General features: G+C 45.0%; 1 protein-coding gene across 3 annotated transcripts in view; it reads left to right on the top strand.

The window, feature by feature from the left end:
* MGAT4D (MGAT4 family member D) overlaps positions 1 to 19462 on the top strand; it is a 242861-nt gene that overhangs the window by 110903 nt on the left and 112496 nt on the right. For all 3 annotated transcript variants that reach the window (XM_088454717.1, XM_088454716.1, XM_088454718.1), the window contains exon 4: positions 8309 to 8442. In XM_088454717.1, the coding sequence (XP_088310843.1) occupies positions 8309 to 8442 (134 nt within the window). The remainder of the gene's footprint in view (positions 1 to 8308; positions 8443 to 19462) is intronic.

Raw genomic sequence — 19462 nt, 5'->3', positions numbered from 1 at the left:
TGTCAATCACCATCGACAGAACGCCCCCTTTGGTGCGACACCCATAACGACGGCTACCCCGCCGTTATTCGGGTCCCGCGCATGCGCACGACGGAGGTGCGTCCGTCGTGCGCATGCGCATTTGGGAAACATCGACCCGCTTGCGAGCGCTCAGCGCTCGCGAGCGGGTCTGAATGAGACCCTAAGTTCTTGAAGGTTTCTTACATCTAGCTTTAGTCACTGAAGCTCCTGCCAAACGAGCCGCTACTGAGGTTTCCTCTAGCAGGGTAGCTATACATACAACTAAAGGCCCCCATACATCTGAGATGGATTGGCGCGATCCTGCTATCGAATTGGAAATTCCGATTCGCCGGTCGGAAATGCCAACCGGCAGATATCGATGTTTCGCAATCCGTCGTAGGATCGGTGAAATTCTACATGTTAAATTTCAACGATCTGCCATTCACGATAATTTTTTGATCGTGATCGGCAAATCTGTAAAATCCAACATATTGGATTTCACCGATGCGCCATTGCGGCGATCCATCGCTGATGTACAGTATGGGGGCCTTTATGCAGTCCAGGATTTTTATACATGACCCTGACCATGCTTTTTTGTTTAATTTTACAAACAAGCTACACATGTGTGGAAGCCTTTGCCTTCAATATGTTTGCTGTCCCTCATTTACTTAGGTGTTTCCACTTTATAATGCTACTGGTAGTGAATACAAAGTACAGTGAATATTGACTTTTGTTTGTGTTTTCACAAACAACTGCTAATAGAGCATATTTGGTCTTCATTATCTGTGCATATTTGAGTAGTTGAGAATATTGCAGAGCAAAGGGCATCAAGGGTGCAGACGATCTACTGACTTTGTGATGATATAATAGTTGTCATGTGGTACTGTCACTATACACATATGGTCTAGGTTTAGTTATCTGCTGTAAGCATGCAATAAAATATTTAATATCTTGTGGTTCGCAAAGTTTAGATACTGTTGAGAAACTTAGGTGGTGCACTGTTCATATAGTGATAATCTAGGTGATATGTTTATTCCTCCTTTTTTTATTTCCATTAACAATCGGTACAAAGAATAAGAAACCTATTTATAGAAACAAAATTAAAATTATGACCAAAAAAGATACAGAAAATTGTGTGGCATAACCTCACAAATCACATGAATATAAGTGCTAAATGCATCTGTAATTCCGGCTCTTATAAGGAAGTTTTATACTAGGGCATGTACTTTGAGACAAATTATATTTAGTATCAAGTACTCACTGGACATTTAGGAACTTTTTATATTATTGAATGAACATTACTTTTCTCACCTGGATTTTTAAAAGATATTTATAGGGGAATTATATCCATGTGAGAGAATACAAGCAAATCGCTCTTTATGGACATTACAGATGTTTCCTGATTAATGAGGGAAATTACTATCCATTTTATTGTCTCACATAGTGACATCACTACTTTTGTTATATTCATGGTTATTGTTTTAGCGCCTGATATTGTACTTTATATTTATATATTGATTGTTTTTTTCTAGAGGATTTAATGAGAGGTCCTTGTTAAAGTGCTAATTAGGCAGCTTTTACAATTTTATTGCACAAATTAAGGGCCTGATTCAGAGCCGGACGCTCTGACCAGAGCGCTCGCTCTGAATCAGGGCCCTCCTACCTAAAAATGGAGCGGCCTCTTGGACGCTCGCATAGCTGTGGGTGACCACCCACAGCTTATGCGAGCGTCCATGATGATAGTCGTGATGGTCAAGACCATCGCGACCATTGGGCTTGCGACGAGACCCTGCGGTAGGGTCTCGTTGCCGCAAGCCCTGGAGTGATTTTGGCTCTATCAGAACCAAAATCACTCCCACTGACATCACTAGTGATGTCAGTGGGGCCGTACCCAGACGGTAGGCGTTCCTATGGGAACGCCTCCGTCTGGCAGCCACGCCCCCGGCACGCCCACCAAAGGGGGTGTGCTGTCAATCACCATCGACAGAACGCCCCCTTTGGTGCGACACCCATAACGACGGCTACCCCGCCGTTATTCGGGTCTCGCGCATGCGCACGACGGAGGTGCGTCTGTCGTGCGCATGCGCATTTGGGAAACATCGACCCGCTTGCGAGTGCTCAGCGCTCGCGAGCGGGTCTGAATGAGACCCTAAGTTCTTGAAGGTTTCTTACATCTAGCTTTAGTCACTGAAACTCCTGCCAAACAAGCCGCTACTGAGGTTTCCTCTAGCAGGGTAGCTATACATACAACTAAAGGCCGCCATACATCTGAGATGGATTGGCGCGATCCTGCTATCGAATTGGAAACTCCGATTCGCCGGTCGGAAATGCCAACCGGCAGATATCGATGTTTCGCAATCCGTCGTATAATTAATTTTTTGATCGTGATCGGCAAATCTGTGAAATCCAACATATTGGATTTCACCGATGCGCCATTGCGGCGATCCATCGCTGATGTACAGTATGGGGGCCTTTAGGCAGTCCAGGATTTTTATACATGACCCTGACGATGCTTTTTTGTTTAATTTTACACACAAGCTACACATGTGTGGAAGCCTTTGCCTTCAATATGTTTGCTGTCCCTCATTTACTTAGGTGTTTCCACTTTATAATGCTACTGGTAGTGAATACAAAGTACAGTGAATATTGACTTTTGTTTGTGTTTTCACAAACAACTGCTAATAGAGCATATTTGGTCTTCATTATCTGTGCATATTTGAGTAGTTGAGAATATTGCAGAGCAAAGGGCATCAAGGAACCAGAGTGCAGACGATCTACTGACTTTGTGATGACATAATAGTTGTCATGTGGTACTGTCACTATACACATATGGTCTAGGTTTAGTTATCTGCTGTAAGCATGCAATAAAATATTTAATATCTTGTGGTTCGCAAAGTTTAGATACTGTTGAGAAACTTAGGTGGTGCACTGTTTATATAGTGATAATCTAGGTGATATGTTTATTCCTCCTTTTTTTATTTCCATTAACAATCGGTACAAAGAATAAGAAACCTATTTATAGAAACAAAATTAAAATTATGACCAAAAAAGATACAGAAAATTGTGTGCCATAACCTCACAAATCACATGAATATAAGTGCTAAATGCATCTGAGAATGAGGCACAATATATGTAATCACTAGCTGAAGTACCTGGCGTTGTCCAGGTTTAAATCTTCAAGTTGCTAAGTTAAGCATCCCAGACCAATTGCCACGCCTCTGTGAAGTTTTCATCCAAATCCATCCAGTGGAAGGCGCAGAACAGGCCCCCTGGTCACAGTTCTGCCCAGCGTACACCAACGGGAGGTCCGACCGGAACCTCAACCCCTAGTATGTCTTCTGGAATCCAATGTTACCACACTATTAAGTTTTTATCCAAATCCATCCAGTGGAAGGCTCAGAACAGGCTCCCCGGGTCAAAGTTCTGCCCAGCGTACACCAACGGGAGGTCCGACCAGGACCCTAACCACCCTAAAACCTGGCCAGGATCCAACTAGACCACATCGCGTTGATTTCATTCCAATCGGTGTAGGGGTGTCCAAATGCATAATTGCATTTTTGAGTTTGAGTGTCAGAAATTCAGTAGGTTTTGTGAAAATTCAGATCATGTGTAAGAAGCCTCAATGGGACATGTGAAACCGTAAGTTTTTTTTTCTATGGAACATATATATATATATATATATATATATATATATATATATTAACTGAAAGATATATCAGCCTTTAAATAAAGTATAAATACACTATGACTTACCACACTGTCTCTCTGTCACTGATAATGCAGGCTAGTTCTTGTCTTTCATCTCTTGCAAGGTCTTCTTGATGACAGTGCTTTGGATGCCTCAGGGGTAGGAGGGATGGTGTCTGCGGCCAGTCATTTTTACTTGTCAACCCCTCATCACCATCCTCAAATTCAGCCTCTCATCACCATCCTCAACCCAGAAGCCACCCGTCACCTTTCACCGTCCTCAGTCCCTACCACCCTCCGTCCCCAGGCACCATCACCTTCCTCCGTCCCCAGGCACCATCACCTTCCTCTGCGTCCAGCCCCTGTCACATTCTGCCCCCAGCCCCCTTCATTTTCCTCTGCCCCTTCACCTTCCTCTGTCCCCAGGCACCATCACCTTCCTCTGTTTCAGCCCGTCACCCTGTCCCCAAGCCTCCATAACCTTCCTCTGCCCCGGCCTCCTTCATCTTCTTCTGCCCCTTCACCTTCCTCTTCTTCCAGACCATCACCTTTCTCTGCCCCAGCCTCCTTCATTTTCTTTTGCCCCTTCACCTTCCTCTGCATCCAGCCCGTCACCTTCTGTCCCAGCCCCTATCACCTTCCTCTGCCCCCAGCCTCTTTCACCTTCCTCTGTCACCAGGAACCATCACTTCCGCTGCTCCCAGCCCCTGTAACCTCCTGCCCCCATCACTTTCCTCTGCCTCCAGCCTCCCTCATCTTCCTCTGCCCCCTTCACCTTCCTCTGCTTCCAGCCCATCACCTTCTGCCCCAGTTCCCATCACCTTCCTCTGGCCCAACCTCATTCATATTCTTCTGCCCCCTTCACCTTCCTCTACGTCCAACCTGTCACCCTTCACACCCCAACTCCCCCCTCCCTAGCCCTTTTCTTTGACCACTTTACACTGCCGGGCCCGCCTGCTCCTACCACCACTCCAGCGGCGCGGTGTGACATAATGACATCACACGCGCCGTGTCCAAAACAAACTTTATTGACCATAGGGGCCGGCGGCGGGCCAGGCCCCTATGGTCAATAAAGTTTGTTTTGGACACAGCATGCGTCGCTGCGCCACTGGAGGGAGTGGTGATAGGAGCGGGTGGGCCACCCCGTTCAGCCAGGGTCCGGGCCCGGGACTCAAGTCCCGGCAGTCTTCCTCTAAAGGCGGCCCTGCTGGCGGCGGGTGCAGCGGCACTGTCGGATGCAGTCGGCTATGGGCAAGACACAGGTTGCACCGCCGCTAGTTCCGCCACTGCTTCAGGGAGTCGGGGAGATTGCTTCTACAATTATATAACAGCTACATAATGGAGGTAAGGTGCATTCAGAGAGATTGCTAGACTCTTCAGGGAAACAGGAAGATTGCTACTACTCCTACATAATGGGAGTAAGGTGCAAGGAGGGAAATTGCTAGACTCTTCAGGGAGTCAGAGAGATTGCTACTACAGATGGTCCACGTTTTACCTACGTGCACTACAAGTCACGTTAAACAACGTGTTAACGCCATGCAACTCTGTAACACCATGCCTATTTTCATGCAACTTTTTATTGTTAAATGTGTCTTATTCGCAAATCAATGCGCATAGGACGCACATGCAGATTCTGTGTGTGACTGCGGATGTACTGTATCTGCATGCAAAATACTACATTACAGTGTCAGTGGCTGTGACACTGTATCGAAACATTTCAAATGCAGATACACCCGCAGTCACATACAGAATATAGGCATGTCACATATCATTTTAATCAGCAGAAGCTGCTTTTGAGTCCTATTCAAATATTTTGCAAATAAGATGCATTTGAAGATAAAAAGTTGCACAAAAGATGCTTGGCCCTAGCGAGTCATGCCACGGCATGGCGCGACTAGAAGGGCTGTTTAACGTGCAAGGAAATAAGATGTATGTGGACACATCTGTATTTCAGGGAGTCTCCCTGACAATCAAGTATGATTTGTGTTCCATTGTTTGTGGATACCTTCAACCAATTAATTTGAAATATATGAAATATTTTCTTTAAAAAGATTCAACATGGGAGGGGTAACATGTACATGCTATTTCCTAGATTTTGCTCAGATTATTAACAATCATTTCCTACTACCCTTCATACTTTAGATTTAATTTCGATAGGGATTAAATTTAGATAGAAGGTGATGATTTGCACCCCAACAAAACCATGCTATGCATACTCACACATAATGTCAGGAGACTACTGATTTAGGGAAGAAGTGCACAACATCACAGAAAAGTGAGGAAACATGCTGCATCCCATAAACGGGACGGGAAGGGGCATGTGACATATTTCATCTTCATAGGCTGCATTGCCAAATGACATGATGCGCGTACACACACTCCTAGATTATGTCCTAACTGAATTTTTTAAACATAAATTAATGATTAATTTGGAAAATATAAGAGCAGGCAGTATATTCAGTGTATCCCAAGAAAAACTTCATTTGGACCCATCCATGTCCAAGTGCAAATTTATACCCTTTAGCATTAGGATTTGCTCCTAATGCTAAACAAGATCTTGTGAGTGTAAATTGTAAAAACATACAGTGAAAGCTGCCAGGAAGAACATTTGCATCAGGTTTAAACTAGCAGTGAAATCTTACACTGCCTTCTCAGGAACAGCCATCTTTCTTCAGCTTAGTTTAAGGGAGTTTAGCGTTTTAAAAAGTTGGTAAATATTTTTTTTTCCTTTCACGGATGGTGTAATGGTTATCATTACTGCCTCATAGCACTCAGGTTGTGGATTAGAGTCCACACCACTGTCCTAACTGTGTTGAGTTTGTATATTCTGCCCTTGTCTGCGTAACTTTCTTCCAGGTACTTTGGTTTCCTCGCCCAATCCAAAAATATACTGATAAGTTGTTTGGCTCCTGATAAAAATAATCACAATAGTGTGTATATGCGTGGGTATATGTGGTAGGTAAAATAGACTATACACCACTGGGGCAGAGACTGATGTGAATGGCCAAATTCTCTGTAAAGTGCTGCGGAATATCTGTGCGCTACATTAATAACTGGTAATAAATAATTATAAATAAAAAATTGTCGCCAGATAGAGGGCCTGAATCATAATTAGACCCCTTTTATTAATAACAAATTAAAAAAAAAATTCTCTGCCGTGTTGCTTTTTTGTGTTATTTGCACCTATAAGAAAGAAATAATAAGAATTTTTTTTTTTTAAGGCAATGCCAATGCAGTACAAAATACACAATTTTTTTTTTGTTATTGTAGGGTAAACTACCTACAGTCATGAAGGTACTAAGCCAGGAAGAAGACCAAAAAATGTTTTCAAATATTTAATTGAATTATTTTTTTTTATTAATATGGCACTAGCTATGCTTGCTACACAATCTCCGTATCATAACTGATTAACCACTTAACGGACAATTTTTTTTCACCAAAATCGCCCAGAAATTGTCATCGTTTTTTTATTTAATGAAGTTTTCTAAAGTATTTTTAAAAATATTTAAATATTTTATTTAAAAATATATATATACCTGGGGGTGTATTGCACCTCCCCACACCCGTATCCATAGGTCCCCAATGTAATATCACTACCCACCCACCAGAAATAAGCCCCCCCCCGTGTCAAAAGATCCCCCACTCCCAGAGGCATCTTAAGAGAGGAGGTGACCCATGTGAATTCCCCTTCCGGGACCCCCTCCTCTCTCCCTGGCGGCCGCATCACTGCAGCAGTAAACTCTGTGCACTAGAGTGTGCCCGGAGTCTTCTGCGCATACACAGGTCACTTGAAAAATGGCTTCTGATTTCCTTTGTGTGCATGCGCACAATGCTTGAAAAATGGCTGTGGTGGCCATTTTTCAGGTGTTTTGTCCAGCACTACAGCCCGACGTGGGACTTTGGAGAGGGAAGTATTAATACATATGGGTGCAGGGTGTGCAGTGTGGGCCCCCCCCCCCCGGACCCAGGGGCCCATGTGCACCGCACACCATGCACCCATTATAGATATGCCCCTGTCCACGCCCCTAGTGATAATAGACCCCCTTGGATGAGCCCCATCCTTATCCCCCCCTGTCAATGTGCTCCCAGTTTAGTCCCCATTCCCATGCATGTACATTTTTATTTTTTCTGTATTCCGGACCCCCTCCCCACAGCAAAATAATATTTTTATGGGGCAGCATAACCCCACCCAGGCTGCAATACAGCTATGCATATTGGTTTACAAAATATGATTTTATAATTATTTCGTTTATGTTTAATAAATCTCAATTTATAAAGGCCAGAGAAAATCCTCATCACATTATTATATTATATATAATATTTTTTAATCTTAGACTAATATATATTTTCTTGGATATAACTCTGCTGTTGCCATCCTGATCTGATGGCAATAACAGATCTACTATCACCTATCACGGCGATGTGTGTCCCGCAGCAATAATTTTTATATATGCTTAACACTGATAGGGCTCCATTTAGCCATCTATAATCTGACAATACTCTGCTGCCAGTCCTATGGATCCATGATTGAGGATGTCACACTGCCTGATTTATGTTTTAGTCAGTTGATTCAGAAGTGCAGCATGTATTTTATGATCTGTTTTCCACCTTTTGTCCACAGTATCTATAGTTATCGGGATTCCAACTGTGAAGAGAGACAAACAGAGCTACTTGCTAGATACTTTGAGGTCCCTCTTCTCAGAGATGTCTGCAAAGGAAAAAGAAGATTGTGTTGTTATTGTTTTCATAGCAGAGGTAAGGAATGACTGGATATTGCATGCTATGCCAGTATGCTAGTAGCTGCTATGGGCATGTGATGATGAGAATGCACTGTGTAATGGCACTACAGGGAAAACGCACTGAAATACAGCTTACTCTGTTGTTTGACATGACAGAAATAGGTACAGTAGGGCACTATTGTATGTATATACGAGGGCTGATCGAAAAGTAATGACAATGATTTTTTTATTCAGACTCAGATGACTCCACAGGATCTGAACATTTTTCTTTTTTAAAGTAGCGTACTTCAATACATTTTTGCAGCGTTTCAACAATGATTCAAAGACATACAGAATACTTTTTTGTGACATCACTTTTAGTGTTGCAGCTGTGGAATTTTTCACTTCATCATCTGTTGAAAACTTCTTTCCGCGCATTGCTTTTTCAGAGTTGGGAATGCCCAGAAATCACAAGGCACCAAGTCCAGGCTATATGGAGTGGAGATGAGCGGTCTGATCAGTGGCGTAACTAGGGTATTTGGAGCCCAGGGCAAATTTGAAAAGGGAGCCCCCTCCCCCCACACCAACATCCCGAGCTGTGCGCGGAAAACAAAATGGGCGTGGTCACTTAAAAATGGGGCATGTCAACATGACACACCCCTTTATTTTCACGCTGAACATTCCTATCCATATGCACCTTAACCCCAGTAGTACCCCTTATACAGTACCCCCAGTATGCAGTTGTGGTCCCTCTTATGCAGGCCCATAGCAGTGCCCCTTATACAGTATCCCCAGTAGTGGTCCCCCTTATACAGCCCCCAATTAGTTCCCCTTACTCAGTACACCCTGTAGTGGCCCCCCCAAATGCAGTGCCCCACGTAGTGTTCCCCCTTATGCAGTGCCCCCAGTAGCAGTGCCCACAATGCAGTGCGCCCAGTAGCGGTATCCCCTTATGCAGTGCCCTTTATATGGTGCCCCCAGTAGTAGTCCCCCCCCATGCAGTGCCCTTTATATAGTGCCCCCAGCAGTAGTCCCCCCCCCGTGCAGTTTTCCCAGTAGTGGTCCCCTTATGCAGGCACCCTGTAGTGATCCCCCCTATCCAGTGCCCCCTGTAGTGGCCCTTCCTATTATTGCCTCCAGTAGTGGTCCCCCGAGTGCAGTGCCTCTTGTAGTAGGCCCCTTTTATAATGCCCCTAGTGGTAGTTCCCCCCCAAGTAGTAGTCCCCAGTTGAGTAGGTCCTCCCAATGGCGCCCCCAGTAGTAGCCACCCCTCCCCCAGTAGAGGTCCCCCCAGTAGTACCACCCCTCCCCCAGTAGAGGTCCCCCCAGTAGTAGCCACCACTCCCCCAGTAGAGGTCCCCCCAGTAGTAGCCACCACTCCCCCAGTAGAGGTCCCCCCAGTAGTAGCCACCACTCCCCCAGTAGAGGTCCCCCCAGTAGTAGCCACCCCTCCCCCAGTAGAGGTCCCCCCAGTAGAGGTCCCCCCAGTAGTAGCCACCCCCCTCCCCCGTTGTGCAGATAGGTTTAAAAAAATATATATATATATAAAAATATACTTACCTGAATTTCTGCTCCTGGTCCTGGTCGCGACGCCGCCAGGGCTGGCTCACTCAGCATTATGGGACAGACGTCATGACGTCAGTCCCATTACCCACTGCAGGAGCCGGACGGAACTCTTGCAATGGGTGCTGCAGCAGTCAATGAGAGTCTATCTGACTCTCATTGGCTGCTGTTTAACACACGCATCGCCGCCAACGCTGGTCCTGTGTAAATGTGTAGCGCTGACCGCACTCATTGTGGTCGGCGCTACATTGGCTAACTAGGGCAGGCGGGCCGGTACCGTGGCCGGCTGCGCCCCCCCACGCCGCCGGTCCAACGGCGTCCAGGGCGCACACCCCGCTCGCCCTGCCCTAGTTACGCCACTGGGTCTGATTCTCAGAGAACCGGACCTGCCCGAACATCGCTATTCCGAGTCCGACTCAGGTTTTCCGGCCTGACTTGGATCCGAAAATGAGGCAAAACATCATCAATCCCGTGTCGGATTCTCGCAGGTTTTAGATTGTATATAAGTCCCTCCCTGCGGTGATCGGCGCCATTTCCTTGCCTGTCCCGGGCTGTGTTCCCTCCAGGGAGTTGTGTTGTCCATCCAGGGGTGTGCAGGGTGTGCTGTGCTGTCCATCAAGGGGTGTGCTGTCCAGAGCTGGGCTGTCAATCCAGTGGTGTGATGTCCGTCCAGGGGCTGGAAAAGAAAGTCAATAAAGTAAAAAAGAAAAAAAAATAATAAGTAAAAAAAAAAAAGTTAAAAAGTAGATTTTTTTTATTTGTGCTGTATCCCAGTGTATCCATACTGTATAAGCACTGTGACGCAGCAGGCCGTCCCTTTCCATTGTATCCATATAAGCACTGTGATGCTGCTGGCTGTACCCCAGTGTATCCATATAAGCACTGTGACGCTGCAGTCCTTACCCCAGTGTATGATTACATACCCCAGTGTATCCGTATAAGCACTGCGATGCTGCAGGCCGTACCCCAGTGTATGCTTCCTTACCAAAGTGTATCCATATAAGCACTGTGATGCTGCAGGCCGTACCCCAGTGTAATATTCATACAAGTACTGTGATGCTGCAGCCTGTATGACGCTGTAGGTCATACACCTGTGTAATATTCAATTTCATACTAGTATTGTGACGCTGCAGGCCGTACCGCAGTGTAATATTCATACACGTATTGTGACGCTGTAGGTCATACCGCAAGTGTAATATTCATACAAGTATTGTGACGCTGTAGGCTATACAAATATTCATACAAGTATTGTGACTCTGCCAGCTGTACCCCAGTGTAATATTAAATTTCATACAAGTATTGTGATGCTGTAGGTCATAACGCAGTGTAATATTCATACAAGTATTGTGATGCTGTAGGTCATACCGCAGTGTAATATTCATACAAGTATTGTGACGCTGTAGGTCATACCACAGTTTAATATTCATACAAGTATTGTGGCACTGTAGCTCATACCGCAATGTAAAATTCATACAAGTATTGTGACGTTGTAGACTGTACCGCAGTGCAATATTCATATAAGTATTGTGACGCTATAGGTCATACCCCAGTGTAATATTTAATTTCATACAAGTATTGTCACGCTGTAGGTCATACCGCAGTGTAATATTCATACAAGTATTGTGACGCTGCAGGACGTATCGTAATTTAATATTCATACAAGTATTACACGCACCCACACGTTGCAAAATTATGCAAATGAATGCGATCGCAATGTGACCGCCGCACGATACAAAGACGCCCACCAGCTTATAATACCGTCCACCTCCCATTACATACATCCGCAAGTAACATCGAGCACACATTGGATCCATACGCACAGTTGTGGTTGAGCTTGGCCTGACTTACAAACTGCAAAGCTTCCTGTCGCCATCTAGATCTCTGGCTGCATATGCTGTCACTGGGGCTTAATTATGCACATCCCTGTAATGGCGTTCAAACGCACAGGCACGTTTGCGTTCCTTCGACCACTCCCCCTCTCCACCCTCAAACGGCACTTCCTGTCAATCATTTCTCTGTGGCTCTGCGTATCTGCTGCGTTCGCTTTAGCAATCACAGTAGCTGGTTTGCGCATGCACGCTGCGGTGCATATGCATGCTCAGAACGCAAACATCGACCGGGTGCATGCGTCCACAGTCTTGCGATCCTAGATGAATGAAACCCAAAGTAAAAAAAAAAATTTGGGACAAATTGTGATGTGTGCTGTACCCCACTTTGTTCATGTTTGTTGATATGGAGAGCGATCAGTTGAGAGGAGAGCAGGAGCCACATATTAGTGCTGGAGCTGATGCCACCAGTCATGACTATACTAGTCCGTCAACGTCATCCATTAAAGCCGATGCCCAAGGCAGAGCCGGCGCTAGGCTTTGCTGTGCCCTGTGCCGTCCTGTGTTGCTGCCCCTTCCCTCCTCCACTCCCTCCCCCTGTGCGTATATCATCAAAATAGCACCGGGAGGGTGGGAGGACTTTTTCGGTGCCCTCCGAATCCCATGGCGCTCCGGGCGACTGACCTGCTTGCCTGTGCCTGGAGCCGCTAGTGGCCCAAGGGCATAGAGGGCTAAGGTCAGGTCATCTAAAATCAAAGAACCAATATTTTACAGTGGTAAAGAAGACCACATAAAAGGAAAAGTTAGCTGCAGAAAGACATAAACTTGCCAATATGTCATTCACCACATGAAATGGCAAAACCAAAATGGTGATTTTTTAAAACCAAATCCAGATCCAAAACACAAAGGAGATACAAAACCAAAGCCAGCAATAAATGGTCCAGCTCACATCTCTAATATGCAGGGTGTTCCAGTGCTTTCTCATTCATTTCAGTCAGTGCTGCCAATGCAACAGCAGCAACATGTGGTCGGGCATTGTCGGAGCAAAAACCACTGTTTTTTCAGCAAATGTGGTCTTTTCTTCGTCATGGCTCCACGCAAATGGGTTTTCAGGACGTCTGCATAGTAGTCACCATTAATTGTCTGTCCACGGGGAACCCAGTGCTGTAGGATCATACCATGTCCATCAAAGAACAGCAGAAGCATGACTTTACTTTACAAGGAATTACACAGAATTTTTTGGGTGGAGGTGAATTCGCGTGTTTCCATTCACTGGACTGTTGTTTGGATTCCGGATCATAATGACGAATCCACGATTCGTCACACATCAAAATAGATGTCAGGAAATCAGGTATCCTCTCCGACATTCAAACGGTGTTCTTGCACGATTCAACTCATCGTCTCATCTGCTCTTCTGTAAGATTTCTGGGTACCTACCTGGCACACACGGGATACATTTTCAGTTCCTTTGACACAATATGATGAACCCGTTCGAATGAGATGTCAAGTGAAGCCGAAAGTTCGTGTAAAGTTAACCTTCTGTCATTTTGTAACATCTCCACAGCTTTGGCAATGGTGACATCTGTAACCATGGTGGTTGGTCTCCCAGGATGCTCTTCTTCAGTCACTTGCATATTACCCTCTTTGAAGTGCTTCCAACACCAAAATACTGCAGCACAGCTAATTGTTTCTCCACCGTATGCTTGCAGTAACATTTCATGAGTTTCATTTCCACTTTTTCCAAATTTAACACAAAATTCAATCACACATCTCTGACGTAATGTCACAGACACGTCTTCCTCATCCGACATGATGAAACGTACATAGATCTTCCACTCGCTGTGACCAAACAAAGAAGACTACGGCAGTCCAACCGCAGGTTCAAATACGTTGATGTATGAGCTTCACAATAACCAGCATAGCGTTGTCACGTCTACCTATGGGACAGAAAGACAGAGGCAGCCTCATTACTTTTCAATCAGCCCTTGTATACATATAATATATATAAAGGTTGAGTCTCCCATATCCAAATATTCCGAAATACAGAATATTTTTAGCATGACTGAGATAGTGAAACCTTTGCTTTTTGATGGTTCAATGTACACAAACTTTGTTTAAGGCACAAAATTATTAAAAATAAAGTATAAAATGACCTATAGGCTATGTGTATAAGGTGTATATGAAACATAAATTAATTTCATGTATGTACACAAACTTTGTTTGAGCCACAAAATTATTGAAAATATTGTATAAAATTACCTGCAGGCTGTGTGTATAAGGTGTATATGAATCATAAATGCATTCTGTGTTTAGATTTGGCCCCTATTCCTAAGACATTTCAATATGGTATACAAATATTCCAAAATACAGAATATTCCGATATCCAAAATACCCTTGGTCCCAAGCATTTTGGATATGGGAGACTCAAACTGTATATCATTTTAGTTTAGTTTTTCATGCCTTTGGAAAATATCTGTGGGGTAACAATATGGGGCTTATACTGTATGCCATATACTACAGTATATACTGTATGCCATATCTCTATTTTGGAAAAAAAGACATTGTTTTCGCTGTCAGTACATGTCAGCTGAAACTTTCTTTGTAGTATAACTTTTGTTTAACTACGTCATTGTACACACATAGTTGGCTGATGGATTGTGAGAATAGTACATAATGTCAGTGTGTGCATATAAGTTGTTGAAAGCAAACTTTATGCAATATAAAAGCAACATATATTAGAAAACTACTGCAAGATCTACTGCTATACTATTGACTTCTTTTAATGGCTACAAATGGATATCAATAGGTGTTTGGAGATCAGATTCATACTTGTATAAGCAGGGCCGGTTCTAGACATTGTGGAGCTAAGGGCAAAAGTTCCCAGTTGTCCCTAAGATATCCCCCCACATTTTTTTTATTTTTTTATCGAAGGCGTTCTTTGGCATGAGTGCTTCCATAAAGGGGTGTGACCAATCGGGGAGGGGGCGTGCACATACTACACTCACATTGTAAACTGGCAGCCCGGCTAGTGGGGGTATGAAAATATCAGGGGGGCTCAGGATTTGGGCACCCTGATATATCCATACCCCACTTCAAATACATATATATATATATCTACACACACACATACTTGTGTATATATTTCTATATCTATCTATCTATCTATATATATATATATATATATATATATATATATATATATATATATATATAATATATATGCACACACAAAAGTTTTATATATATATATATATACACACACACAAATACATTCATATATAAACACACATATATATATATATATATATATATATATATTAGGGGTGAGCGGGTTCGGTTTTACTCGGATCTTTTTATTGGCTATCGCCGAACACGTGTTTTGGATAGCGAATGAAATCTAGCCGAAATTGCGGTAAGGTGGCGATAAGAACCAAGTAAAACCGAGTAAAACCGAACCCGCTCACCCCTAATATATATATATATATATATATATATATATATATATATATGTCTTTTTATATAGCTACACACACACCTGATAGCTTTAGACAGGGTAGAGCTTATTTGCCCTTCATGCTAGGGACCTGGAAGTGACGTGAGTGAGGGCGGAAGTGCAATTCCATGCCCATTAAGGCCACCTAAAGAAGAAAGTTGTCCCCACCTAAAGAAGAAGTTGTCCCCTCGCGGGCTCACTTTGCTCACCACGCTTCGGGCTCGGGGGCTCGCTACGCTCGCCACACGGTTATATTGCCCCTCTATGCCCACTTGGATGGTAGGGAATGATGCTGGACAATAGCTGATGATGTCAGGGTCCTCTCCAAAAAGGGGAGTTAGACATTACGCTTTAGACAGTGCCCCAAATGGCCTCTCCTCTTCTTCAGAGTCTCTCTGCCGACTCAGAGTCCCCCTGCTCCCGCGCTGTGTGCTAGCGCACTTCTCCCGTCCTCCTCCTCGGCTGTTCCTTCACACATTCACTCGCAGGCAGGCACATAGGGAGGAGAGACTGGGTGGCGTGATTAGATGCAGCCGGCGGGGAGGCGGAGCTCTGGAGGTACTTACAGTATGTTGACAGAGGAGGAATGCTGGGAGCGGAGCTCCACTGTTACACACTGCTTGGTATAGGCTGCCAGGGCTGCCTGTCACTGAGCCTCAGTAACGGGCTGCCTATACCGAGCAGTGTGTGAAGAAAGGCACAGTGGGGTCATAGGTCGGGAATAGTGGCTGCGGCTAGGTCCTGCTGGCGCTGCCAATACTGTGATAAAGATGATGTCTTTTAGAGACAGTCTTCTTCTTTTTTTTAATATGGGGACTCTGCGGTGCTCTCTAGGGGCCAGCGCTCCGGGCGACGGCCCTGTTAGCCTGTCCCTAGAACCGTAACTGTGTGTAAAGGGGCACATCCACTAGACGATCTACTCCCTGTCCAATATCTAAATGATTTTCCCTTGATTTTTTCCCTTGAAATTTTATCTTTCTTAAGTGAGAGAGGCAGTTACAGGTTTGTAAGGAATGTACCTACATTTCCTAGCTACACCACTTTGATAGGTCAGCGCACCTCAGGGAGTTCAACAGAATTTTCCATACCTTGGGAATTTTTGTCTGGGCTCCTAAAATAGCACACTGTGTATTGCAATGTTATGGGAGAGGCCAGAACTTGTTAATAAATTATTTGGGAGCAAGTGGTTCAGTAATTCAGGCATGTTTCTTATGAACAGGATACATTATTATACTAGTTTGTGGAGTAGATTAAAGTGATGATGTGATATTAGTATGAGTTCACAATGCTTATCCTGCAATTAAAAGGCAAAAGCTAAAGCTGGTTGAAGAGAGGACCAAAAGTGATGCTAAAAGGTTCTTTTAGAGACTGAACAGTCCTGGAAGGCATTTGGCTTAAGGTGCCCATAAACGGTGTAATAAAGCAGCCGAGCCGACTGAATGGTGCGATATCGCTGCTATATCGTACCGTGTATGGGCATGATATCGGATAGTGCGCGCACCCATGGGGTCATACATTGCACCTACAGATCTTTCTGCAGGTTCAGTTGATTTGGCGTTGCAATGTGCGATCCCATACAGCGCTATGCTGGTGGGGGGGGGGGGTGCTGGCATATCGGGAGGTCGGCCACCCGATCGTACTGTGTGTGGGGACTGTCGGATCCCCCGTCGCGTCGCAAGGTGCAAATCGCACAGTGTATGGCCAGCTTTACAGTTGCTATATAATACTGTATCTACACTTGGGGCAGATGGAGTCCAAAGGAAACTTAAACTTAGGCCCATATTCAATTTGAAGCAAAAAGTCAGAGGTTGGACTTTTCGCCATCATCGCCGTTTTCGCAGGGGATTAAGTATCGGGCGTGTGCCTGCTTATTACCGTATTCAATTAGGAATCGTAGAAAACGGGACCCGGCGGAAAGGTAAGTATCGAAATGTCCTGTCACTTTTTGGGGAAATCAGCCTGTCACCCCCCAAAAGATGGTCTGACATGGGGTATCACTATGGGTACACCCGATTTGGCCTGCTGACGGTAATTGGGGCTTTTAAGCAGCCACGGCAGGTGCATAAATGCGTCTTTCAAGAAGTGATGAAGAATAGCATTTAGCTTTATTTTTTTGAAATAATAACTAGTCCCATCAAATTTGGGTTACATGAAAATGGGTTAAAGTCCCTAAAGTGATTTTTAAAAATCCTTAAAAAATCCACGTGCCCCAACCATCCGCATAGAAAACACCTGCTGCATACTTAGGGACCCCCCTGAGTCAATTTCGCTAGTTTTTAAGTTTGTTCCCCAACCTTTTTTTTTTGCCCCCAAAATGAAACCACTTTTTTTGTGGTGTCCTATGATTATTTTTAAATTTTTTTGACACAATTGACTTTTAGGGGACATTCCAAGGGGTGCAGGGTACTTTTTTTTTAACCCTGCACCCCAAAACCACCAATTCTGCACTTTTTTTCACCACCTATTCAGTGGAGAAAACGTATTCCCGTTTTTGCACCAGTGAAAAGTCTTTGAAATTGAATATGGGGATAAGTTAAAATGGCAAAAATTATGTAATCAGCGATAAATTATCACCGATAACAGACTTTTCGCTCCAAATTGAATATGGCCCATAGAATATAAAATGTACTCCCATTCTTCATTAACATGAGGATTATGGGCCTGATTCAGACCTGCATGCAAGCGGTATGCGCTCGCCAGCGGGTCGATGGTGGGGCATTGCGCACACGCGGCGTGCGCAAGCCCCGGAGTGAGAGAGAAATTCTCTCACTCCCGGGCTCACTGCAAATGGGGCGTCTGTCGATGTTGATCGACAGTTCGCCCCATTTTTTTAGGCGGGGTGGGGGATGGCTGGACATACGGAGGCGTTCCTGAAGGATGCCTGCCATTTGTGGGCGGCCCTACTGACATCACAAGTGATGTCAGTAGTGAGCTTCCGGCTCTATTAGAGCCGGAAGCTCACTGGGGCTTGCGGCAGACGAGACCCTACCACAAGGGTCTCGTCGCAAGCCCGATGGTCGCGACCATTACCTGGCCAATCGCTAAACCTGTGGGTGTTTTTTTTTAAAGCAAAGCGGCCGCCCTTATTCAGAGCGAGCGGTCGCTTTTCGCGAGCGGCTCTGATCAGGCTCTATGTCCTATTCCCAACTAGATTCACCCTAATAAGTTGGACCCAGCTCCCTATATGGCAGCAAATAGCAATTATTAGCAAACTGCACATGAGCAAAAGTCAGATGGATGCTGGCTGGACTTCTTCTTGTATGGAATCGGCTTTCTTCTTGGTGGCAGTTGCATACTATTTTGAGGCATTCATACAGAGATAGGACGCCTGTTTCTAATGGATCTCTTGCACCCAGCATGGGTCACGTGCAAGTGCCGACACTAATGATTATGATTGCGTCTGTTGACAAAAAAAACGGGACAGTGCGTCTTACCTCTTGAAGGCCTACATGTACTCGCATATATCAGGCTGCCACTGGCAGTCGCACTCAGATGCTAGATGTTTTACGGGAGACTCAAAATCAGGCTCTAGACCAGGCATATCAAACTCAAAATACCAACCGGGCCGAATATTCAAGGTCTTAAGAGTGTGTGGGCTGCAACAAATAAAAAAGTCTTATATGCAATTTTGAAAGGTTTATTATTAATAAAAACCACTGCAGTGCCCCCTATAGTAGTTCCCATTAGCCCTTTATGCAATGCCCCATGAATTTGTGCCCATTATGCAGTGCCCTAGTAATGACCCATATGTTGTGCCCCCAGTAATGTCCCTAGTAGTGCCCCTTATGCAGAGCCCCCAGTAATGCCCCTTATGCAGAGCCCCCAGCAATGCCCCTTATGCAGAGCCCCCAGTAATGTCCCTAGTAGTGCCCCCCGTAATGCCCCTAATGCAGAGCTCCCAGTAATGCCCCTTATGCTGTGCCCCCAGTAATGCCCCTTATGCAGAGCCCCCAGTAACGCCCCTTATGCAGAGCCCCCAGTAATGTCCTTAGTAGTGCCCCTTATGCAGAGCCCCCCGTAATGCCCCTAATGCAGAGCCCCCAGTAATGTCCCTAATAGTGCCCCTAATGCAGTGCCCAGTGGCGGACTGGGCCGGGGGGCAGGGTGCCATCTGCCCCCCGGGCCGGTACAGTTGTGCAGCACTAGGGCCGCTGCTGCACTACTGTCGCGTGGGG

Source organism: Taudactylus pleione, unplaced genomic scaffold, assembly GCF_031769625.1.
Source record: "Taudactylus pleione unplaced genomic scaffold, aTauple2 ptg000628l, whole genome shotgun sequence".
Taxonomy (NCBI): domain Eukaryota; kingdom Metazoa; phylum Chordata; class Amphibia; order Anura; family Myobatrachidae; genus Taudactylus; species Taudactylus pleione.
This window is presented reverse-complemented; position numbering and strand designations above follow the sequence as displayed.